This window comes from Mustela lutreola, chromosome 1 (assembly GCF_030435805.1).
Source record: "Mustela lutreola isolate mMusLut2 chromosome 1, mMusLut2.pri, whole genome shotgun sequence".
Lineage (NCBI taxonomy): Eukaryota > Metazoa > Chordata > Mammalia > Carnivora > Mustelidae > Mustela > Mustela lutreola.
In genome coordinates this window covers 156885076-156895106 of record NC_081290.1, presented here as the reverse complement: position 1 = coordinate 156895106, position 10031 = coordinate 156885076, and the positions used below count along the sequence as shown (strand labels likewise).

Below are 10031 nucleotides of genomic sequence, written 5' to 3'. Positions count from 1 at the left end.
TTTATTTGACAGAAAGAGAGATCACAAGTAGGCAGAGAGGCAGGCAGAGAGAGAGGAGGGAAGCAGGCTCCCCACTGAGCAGGGAGCCCGATGAGGGGCTCGATCCCAGAACCCTAGACAATGACCTGAGCCAAAGGCAGAGGCTTAATCCACTGAGCCACCCAGGTGACCCCAGATTTCACTTTTAAAAAAAAATATCTAGATTTCTGATTCTTGAAAATTTGGGATATTTGGGAATCCTGGACCCACATTTCCATCCAACCACAGAACTGAGCTAAGTAGGAGCTGCCCTCTTTATCCTCAGCATATTTGTTTATAGAGCACCTACTAAATTTCTGGCACAAGGTATAGAGAATTATACAAAAATTTTTTTAAAATGGGGCACCTGGGTGGCTCTATGGGTTGGGGCCTCTGCCTTCGGCTCAGGTCGTGATCCCAGGATTCTGGGATCGAGTCCTGAGTTGGGCTCTCTGCTCGGCAGGGAGCCTACTTCCCTTCCTCATTCTCTGCCTACTTGTGATCTCTGTCAAATAAATAAATAAAATCCTAAAAAAAAAAAAAAAATCATTGCTCTCATAGAGCTTACTTTCTTGTATGCTCATCACTTTACCACATACAGCCCTTTTTCCTGTCTGCACTCTATTTTCTGCCCTATATCTTACCTTTCTCTGAAAATGCCACAATTCTCCATAGGAATCTCATGAGAATGAGTCCAAAAAACTTATTTCTAGAGATGTTTTATTTTAAAAAGGACTGGATCTTATGTGGTGACCTAACAGCTCCTTTATCGTTCTTCAGCACCCCAAGAAATAAAAATCATTGCTGTTTTGTAAAACATTTTTAGTGGCATATGTAGTAATAGGTTTAAGATAATGCTATATTTGTACTAGTCTAAGACAAGCTTATGATTTACTACTTACAGTAAATACTGCTGTTAAAAAAATACTTACAAAAAGGCATACTGTCATCTATTGGGCAAGTTTGCAATTGACCGCTCCATAGGATCTTCTAACCCAGCTTTTACAAATAAAGACCCAAATTAGTAGCTGCCATCTGGAAAGAAATTTAACCCCCTACCTGAGTCCTTGACCAAAATAAATTCCAGAAGGATTAAAGAATTAAATAATAAAAGAAAACAGATAATTTTATATAATCTTTGAGTGGGAAAGACCTCCCAAAACCACTGAAGATTTAATAAAATTGCATAAAGAAAACAGCATCAAGTCAAAAGGAAATTGATAAGGAGAAAAACATTTACAATTCAAGTCATAAAGGGTCACTTTCCTTAATCTCCACAGATTACTAATACAGACATCCATGAGACAGAAGACCACAGGAAACAAATGGCTGTGAAACAAAAACATGCTCAACTTTTAGCAAGAGGAACCACTTTTTCTAAATCAAAATAGCAAAGATTAAAAGTTTGATAACTATTATGTTGCTGAGATGAGGAAATAGACACTCTAAAACATTCATTGCTATGGACTATGTATTAGTACAACTACTGAGAACAATTTTGGCAGCCTTTACTAAGTTAAAACAAAAGAGGTTTCCACCATATACCAGGTACAGTTGACCCTTGAACAAAGCAGGTTTGAACTGTGCACTGTCGACTTAGATGTGGATTTTTTACAGTACAGTACTGTAAATGTATTCCCTCTTATGATTTTCTACTAACATGTTTTTTCCAACTTACTTTAAAAATACAGTATAAAATATAACATGAAAAGTATGTGTTGACTGACCATATTACCAGTACAGGTTCTCATCAACAGGCTATTAGTAAAGTTTTTGGGAAGTCAGAAGTTACACGCAGATTTTCAACAGTGTGAGGGGCAGTTTAGCTCCTATAACCCCCATATTGTTCCAAGGGTCAACTATACAGGTTTTAGTGGTTATAATCATCAAATCTTAAAATGTACAAACTTAAAATTTTTGTTACTATTTTTTTGAAACCACATACAAGGGTATTCATGGCAATACTGTTCATAAATATGAACTAAATTATGATCTATCCAATGGGATACTATGCAGCTAGCTACTCAAATTGAAGCGTCAGCTCTTGTACTGATAGAACATTCCCTAAAATGAGAACAAGGGGCAAAGCGTACATATAGAAAGCTTCCATTGGTTTAATGTTTATATATATGTGTGTGTGTATATATATATATATATATATATATGCATATGTATGTGTATTTAAGCAGAAAGCATCATATATTTATACTTACAACATATATAAATACATATGAATACATAAACATAAATACATATATATAAATATATATGATGCTTTGCCTTTCTTGAAGGATGAATTATTGTGGTTGTCTCATGGGAGAACCAGGTAGTTGGGAATCAAGGATATAGACTACTCACTACATGGCTCTTCTACATTTTGTATCACTGAGATATAACTTATTTCTTAAAAGAAAAAAAAAAGGGACTTTTCATAAACACCTCCATATACCACCTGATCTGGAATGAAACCTAATTCTTATCCCTATTTCAGTTTCCAACAGAACCACTCCTTGAAGTAACCTAATCTTGAAAATTTACTGAATCTTTTCAGAGATTTGAAATCTTGATCCACACTTAATAGATGACTAACCCTAAATCCTGAACTTATTCTAGAGCAGCTTCTAATTAAAAGAATGAGTCGCTCTTAGCTTAGACATGTAAAGTTTTATATAAAAAAACAGAAGTAGTCACAAAAACTTCCAAAAAGATGACAAGAAATCGGACACGTCTGCCTCACGGGTCTTAAAATTTAGAAATATCCTGAAACAAGACTTTTACCCTATTTCAGTTTTAGAAACTCCTTTTTAAAATCTCTTAAGCACTAGGAAGTATTTCAGGTAATTTTAACTTTCTCCTTTAACATTCAAGCACTGTGAACTGAATACTGACCCCATATTACAAATGGGGAGACAGAAGGTCAAAAATTAAGTTCATAAAGCTAGTATTTATACAGCAAGGAAACTGGGATCCAGACCCAAGTTGTATCTCTAAAATACATTACACTAAAAAAATAAATAAATAAATACATTACACTAATTTCAGGCACTATTAAGCCACTTAACATCAGTAATTATTTTTTTAAATTATCAATGTTTTCATTTTCATCAGCAAAAGCTCCAAATTTAAATGTGCAACTACTGAGGTTAAGATTAAGAAGGCAATCAGAGGTCTGCAAATTTTGGTAATTATGCTAATACTTCACTTTCCATTTAACAAAACTTCAGTGTTTCCTATTTAATGATATAATCCTTACCAGATACTTACTCAAATATGGCATAAGACAGACAACCAAAACTCCCATGGTTGGGTAGTAAGAATTTTGACTATTTTAAAACTTGGTAGGTAATAAGGAAACTATCAACTAACAAACAAACAAGTTTGTTCTCTCACCAACTCTACACATGCATACCTATTTCTAACTTGGCCAAAGAGGTTGACTTTCACTAGAAGCCTCTGGTAACAGTTCAAAATAGTAATCTTAACTCAGAAGAAATTGCTCCCTCAAAGGAGCATTTTCTCAACTGCTTTCCCCCAATAAAATTCCTAGTGAAATTTAGTCATGGCAGGATCACAAGTTATTGTGAACCTCAAATGGTTTTGTAAGGTTACCAAAATTCTAAAGCTTAAAACCATAAATTTTTAAAGATATAATCGAAAATTCATTCTGCTATTCTACTTGGAACTAGTTTATAATCAAAAGAAAATTTAGGGGCGCCTGGGTGGCTCAGTGGGTTAAGCCGCTGCCTTCAGCTCAGGTCATGATCTCAGGTCCTGGGATCGAGTCCCACATCGGGCTCTCTGCTCAGCAGGGAGCCTGCTTCCTCCTCTCTCTCTGCCTGCCTCTCTGCCTACTTGTGATCTCTCTCTGTCAAATAAATAAATAAAATTTAAAAAAAAAAAAAAAAAAAAGAAAAGAAAAGAAAATTTAACCTGTTACTAATGATGCTTTTAAAAGTTTAGGTTTTCAGGGATGTACTCACTGTATTAGCTCCTCTGCCTCATATTAAAGAGAAAGTTTCCCTAAAGATAGTGTCAAGGGACAAGTTAGTAATAAACAGCAACATCAAGGAAAAAGAAAAAACACTCATTTTGTCAAAACAGCACCAATTTTAGAAGTTCATTAAATTTCAGATCTATTTTTTAAATACTTTGTAATTCAGAATATGGGCACGTTTTAAGTTTTTTAACCAAACATTTTACTAAATCAACTGTGTCTGAGAATTAGGCACAAGAAAAAGCTGATGTGGTTCCAGACCTGGAGCATTTTTAAAGTGAAAATTAACGTAGCAGATTAAGACAAAGACAAAAGAAATAATATACATAATTTTATTACAAAAATTAAAAAAAAATGCAACATTCTAAAAACCCAAAATTTACTATTGATACTAATTCCTACAAGTTTGCTGTGCTACAATACACAAGAAATTAAGAAAACCATTAAATATTTAGAAACATTCAACATCAGAAGCTTTAAAATCTAACTGTATGTAGTAGCCCCTCAAAAAGCTACAACCTGCATTTTTAAAAAAGTATTTTCTCTACAAAGAATCTTATCAGCTATACAAAAATCTGTACAGTTTTTATACTGAAGCTAATATTGAGCTGCACTTGAATTCACATTCTTAGCAAAACAATTGCCTGAGCACACACACACACTCCACACATATTACAGGATAGCCATTTATTCTTCATCTTCCTCTTCTTCCTCCTCATCTTCATCTTCTTCCTCCTCTTCCTCTTCCTCCTCATCCTCTGGTTCATTCTTCTTCTTTGAACCTGTTGGCCTGCCAGGGCCCTTCTTTCCAGCTTCACTTTTGCCCTTGGCGCGATATGCAGCAATATCCTGAAATATGGTCAAAAAATAAAATCAGCATCCGGTGTCATTACTCAACTGTGAAAACCACTAAGCTGTAAACATTCTAAGCTTATTGACCAATAACCCTGATGACTATCCAAAGAGGTATTCAAAGTCTAATAACCCAGCTTTCAGAGGATTTAGAAAGCTAATGATGTAAAATGAGGGGGTTGGAAATGTCAAAACTTTCACTATCACTGTCCAACTTACCTCATATTGCCCACCCCCACTTATTTTAGGTACATCTACATAAAACAAAGTATTTAGCCCTCCATTTCTTAAAACTAAGAGACTCAGAACTGCAAATGAGTCTCTATGCAGGAATCTACCAATGCTACGAACACTGGTTTCAGTCAAAAGAAGGAAGTTTCAAATAGCCAAGTCTTAAATGTACAGTTTTCACTAGATCTTCTCCAAATACAGCTGACAACCATAATTCAAGAGGAACTAAACTTTCCAACTCTATAGTTCATACCTATTTCTAACATCGTTATTTAGAAAATATCTTGGGCTTAAAAAAGACAATGTACCTTTTCATACTTCTCCTTTAGCTTTGCTGCTTTCTGTTCATACGGTTGTTTATCTTTGGCTGACTGTTCAGACCACATTTCACCCAATTTTTTTGCAGTATCCCCAATGGATAAACCAGGGTGTTCACTTTTGATCTTTGGGCGATGTTCAGAGCAAAACAGGAAGAAAGCAGACCTGAAAGGAAGCAACGGAGTTAATCAACTGGGTGGAAAATTATGGGACAATTTGACTGATTTGAAAATCAACTTACGGAGGCCTTTTAGGAGCATTGGGATCTTTTTTCTTTCCTTTCTTGTCACCTTTGGGAGGCACATAATTTTTCATCTCCCTGTCATACCGAGCTTTGTCACTTTTTGCCATATCTTCAAATTTCGACTTCTCCTTTGCAGACATGGTCTATGGGTATGAAATAAGAAATAAAGTACAGCAAAACTATAAGCTACAGGCATCCAAAAGATCAAGGTCATCCCTAAGGGCTACATTTTCCGTGGTTAGCAGCATTTTACCTTTAGTCTTGGAAGTAAACGAAAACCTAAGGTCGACTGCCCCAAACTCAAAATAAAATATCTGGACGAGTCACGACCGTAACCAAGTTGAAGGTTACCAGTCACCTACCCGTTTAAAGTTCTAGCCAAAAACAAACAAACAAACAAACAAACAACACCTGAAAAAACCCTTAGCTCTGTCCGAATTCCGGTCTCACCTTCCATCTCTCCGAACATTTCTTGGAAAATTCGGCGAAATTGACGGAAGAGTCCGGGTGTTTCTTCTTGTGCTCTTCCCGGCAGGTCTGCACGAAGAAGGCGTACGAGGACATCTTGCCCCGCGGCTTGTTGGGGTCTCCTTTACCCATGGTGACAGGCGGCGTCTACGTAGCCGGGAGAGAAGCGGTGGGTGGACGCTGGCTGGGCTCAGCTTCCCGCCCAAATACGCGCCCGCCCCCTCTCGGAAGGAAGGCGGCCCGCGCCAGGCTCCCCCGCCCGCCCACCCCGGGCGGCCGCCTCCGCTCACATACCCTCCTCCCGGCACCCAGCAGAAGAGCCGCGGCCGAGCCGACTCACGCGCGATCACCACGTCGCTCCCGAAGGCCCGAGAGGCCGCCACCCGCCGCCCACCCTACGCCTAGGCCCGGGCGGGGGAAGGGAACGCCGGGCGCGCCGTCGAAACCTTTTTCCTGACAGAAATGCTTCCCTGGCTTCCACGCCGCCGGCCGCACTCAAAGAGTTGTCGCTTCGCGACCGACATTCAAAAAACAACTGAAACCGGGCCCGGACGAGCTTCCCGCCCTTCCGCCGGCCCCGACCGCCCTCCCGCCACAGCCCCCGGCCCTCACCGGCCCGCACCCCAGATTCCGCTCGCCAGGTCGAACCCCGAGAGCCATAGCGCCAGGCCCGGCTAGAAGGCTATGAGGAAAGGGGGAACGACAGGCCCACGAACTCGAAGGGGCTAAAGGGGATTCTTGCCTGGTGGTAGCTTTTCTGAGAGTCCCGCGAAGAGGCCGGATCCAACAGAGACGCTTCCTTCCCAGGGCTCCGGCGTGAACTGGTTTATCGCTAACGCAATCCTCAGCCTCTTGTTTTGCAGAGTTCTCCGCGCCACGGCAACTTGACGAGCCGGGCCACAGGCCACACCCCCGCCTCTCTGATTGGCTCTGATGATTATTCAAACTCCCGTAGGCCACGCCCTACCACCACGAAGCCCTCCGATTGGTCGGTGTCTCGCCAGGCCCGTCCCTCCAGCCCCAGCCTAGCAGGTTCGGTGGGTCGCCCAGGTCGTTAACTCCCAGACCCGTTAGAACCGGTCAGGAGAGGAATGTACTGCTCGATCCTGATTGGCGGCAGGAAAAGGGTTTGAAAAATGGCGGGCCTGGCGCTGACTGGCTGGGGCGGTAAACGGGGGGAGTGGTTGGCCTGAAAGGGAAAGCCCCGCCAGATTTAAAAATACTGAGTCGGCAAACAGGGTTGTTGGGGGGTCGGCGGCGGCAGTTTACAGGTGCTGAGGTTACAAGCAGACTGCCCTACCCTCTCTCTGACCACTGTCCGGGTCGCATCTCTCTTCCGCCCCAATTCTGCCCCACAGGCTTGTCTCCTGGAAGCTGTAGTCGTTCGGCCGTGTAACCCTACAGGGCGTCCTCTGTCCGGTCCGAAGAATAACAAACAGAGGCTAAGGAGCTTGCCCTGCGGGCCGATTGCCCAGCTCCGCCCGTTGTCGCTGAGGCTAGGACAGAAGCCCAGGAAGACCGGAGGTGGCGGGGAACCTGGGAAGGGGCGCGGGGGGGCGCGGGAGGGCGGCTGTTCCCGCCTTTCGGGTGGTGGTACCAAACGATATTTCAGTAAGGCGTTTCCCGCCCGTGGAGTTTCCCTCAGAAGGTCCCCTCCCTCCCTTCCCTCTTTGTCTCGGGTGTCCAATGTCGGGAGGTAAACAAGGGCGCCCCTGGGGTCCCGAAGGGGCGGGGGCGGGTGTTGTCTTCCCTGGCTCCGCCCCCTCCCCCGGCTCCGGATTCCTGGTTGCGACCTCCTGGCTGGGCTCTGGCTCACCCTCGTACAGCTGCTGCGCGAAAAGTAGGATTTCCCGCCGCGGTCCACCTTTGGCTATCTTATCTATTCACTGTCTCGTCTCCCTTACATCATAATGTAAAAACTTTTAAATCAAAGATCTTTCTGAGACCCCCATAAAAGGAATGAATGCTTCGCACCCCCCAGCTGCTTATATTCGCCAAGTGCATATTGCATTTACACACCCCTCTTATTATGCTATTTCTGTGTTGTTGTATTTAGTTTTAAGGTCTGTTTTTTCCATGTATTGCGCTTACAGCGTCAACAGATTTTAATATTGTCTTATTTTCTCAGTAAATTTAATAGTCTTATTTTCTTATTTTCTCAGCATTTGTTCGACTGTGTGTGCCTGTTTGGTTTGTATTCAGTAACCCTGACCAATAATAACTCAAAAACCGGCAGCTCTTTATCTAGATTTACTAATAAAAGCAAGATTTTTAAAAATGATCTTTCCGGTGGGGCGCCTGGGTGGCTCAGTGGGTCAAGCCTCTGCCTTCGGTTAGGGTCATGATCCCAGGCTCCTGGGATCCAACCCCCCCCCCCCCCCCCCGCATTGGGCTCTCTGTTCAGCGGGGAGCCTGCTTCTCCCCGCCGCCCCCGCCGCCGCGCCTGCTTCTCTGCCTACTTGAGCTCTCTCTCTCTGTCAAATAAATAAATAAAAATCTTTAAAAAAATCTTTCTGGGCCGCCTGGGTGGCTCAGTGGATTAAAGCCTCTGCCTTCGGCTCAGGTCATGATCCCAGAGTCCTGGGATGGATCCCCAAATTGGGCTCTCTGCTTGGCAGGGAGCCTGCCTCTTCCTCTCTCTCTCTGCCTACTTATGATCTTTGTCTGTCAAATAAATAAATAAAATCTTTAAAGATAATAATAATGATTTTTCTTTGGAAATGGATATTGGCTGCCCAAATTGTGCATATACTAATACCACTGAATTTAATAATAAATTTTAAAAGTAGGTTTATTGCTATCTCAATAATATAGTATGATTTGTCAATTTGGGTTTTTAATCTGCTGTTTATAGCACAGTTGTAACTGTGACCTTATTTGAAAATAGGGTCATTGCAGATGTAATCAGTTAGGATGAGCTCATATGGAGTTGGGTAGGCCCCCAATCCAATGATTGGTGTCCTTACAAAATTAATAGGGGAATTTGGACACAGAGAAAGGCACAGAGGTTAGACAATGAAAAGACACACAAAGAAGTCAGCCATCTACAGGGTAAGGAGAGAGGCCTGGAATCTTCCCTCATAGCCCTCAGAAGAAACCAACCCTTTCCATTTCAATTTCCATTCTTTACTGCATCACAGTGAATAGGAATACATTTCTGTATTTAATCTGCTTTTACCATGGATGCTAAGACTTCACTCTTAGGCTGTAATTCCTGGCCTAGAAGTAACATCAAAAAGCACAGTGAAGGGGCGCCTGGGTAGCTTAGTGGGTTAAAGCCTCTGCCCTCGGCTCAAGTCATGATCCCAGGGTCCTGGGATCAAGCCCCGCATGGAGCCCCACATGGCTTCCTCCTCTCTCTGCCTGTTTCTCTGCCTACTTGTGATCTCTGTCTGTCAAATAAATAAAATAAAATCTTAAAAAAAAAAAAGCACAGTGAAGTGATAAAATTTAAATGAGATCTAGGCAATTGTTGGTTATAGTACCACGTTTTTTCCTTTTGGGAATAAAAACCATACGCAGAATCTGGTAGCACACATAAAAAATCTAGTACCAAATCTGGTTCTGTAAAGATGGGTTAAATACAGAAGAGGTTTGGTTCACTATTATAAATTACCTGGCATACTGTTATAAGCTTATCAGAAAACTAAAATGTCCTATAAAACTTTCTCTTTAAAAAAAAAAAACCACCACATTATTTATTTATTTGAGAAAGAGACGTTGGGGGGGGGGGTAGAGGGAAAGGAAGAGAGAGAGAATCCTCAAGCACATTCTCTGCTGAGCACGGTCCTGGGCCCGAGTGCCAATCCCAAAGACCCTGAGATCAAGACCTGAGCCAAAATCAAGCATCAAATGCTCAAGAGATGGATGCTCAACTGACTGAGCCACCCAGGTATCCCTAAAGCT

The 10031-nt window shown here is 42.1% G+C and overlaps 1 protein-coding gene across 2 annotated transcripts; it reads right to left on the bottom strand.

The window, feature by feature from the left end:
* Positions 1–4330: 4330 nt before the first annotated feature.
* HMGB2 (high mobility group box 2) lies at positions 4331–7021 on the bottom strand. 2 transcript variants are annotated; one of them, XM_059177638.1, is made up of 5 exons: positions 6868–7021; positions 6108–6272; positions 5655–5800; positions 5404–5578; positions 4331–4861 (listed from the first exon to the last, which is right to left on the bottom strand). In XM_059177638.1, exons 2-5 carry the CDS (start codon positions 6255–6257, stop codon positions 4700–4702), a joined length of 633 nt encoding a protein of 210 aa, XP_059033621.1. In that variant the 5' UTR covers positions 6258–6272; positions 6868–7021; the 3' UTR covers positions 4331–4699. The 2 variants fall into 2 exon arrangements, with proteins under 2 accessions (XP_059033621.1, XP_059033632.1); XM_059177649.1 differs by lacking the exon at positions 6868–7021 and adding an exon at positions 6420–6672.
* Between the last annotated feature and the right edge of the window lie 3010 nt (positions 7022–10031).

What these genes read in the sequence shown, in the direction of transcription:
- HMGB2 (XM_059177638.1), bottom strand. Translation starts at nt 6,257, where the DNA reads ATGGGTAAAGGAGACCCCAACAAGCCGCGGGGCAAGATGTCCTCGTAC. An exon ending in AATGTTCGGAGAGATGGAAG is followed by an intron (nt 5,801 to 6,107) that starts GTGAGACCGGAA and finishes TCATACCCATAG; the next exon opens with ACCATGTCTGCAAAGGAGAA. An exon ending in AATGCTCCTAAAAGGCCTCC is followed by an intron (nt 5,579 to 5,654) that starts GTAAGTTGATTT and finishes GCTTCCTTTCAG; the next exon opens with GTCTGCTTTCTTCCTGTTTT.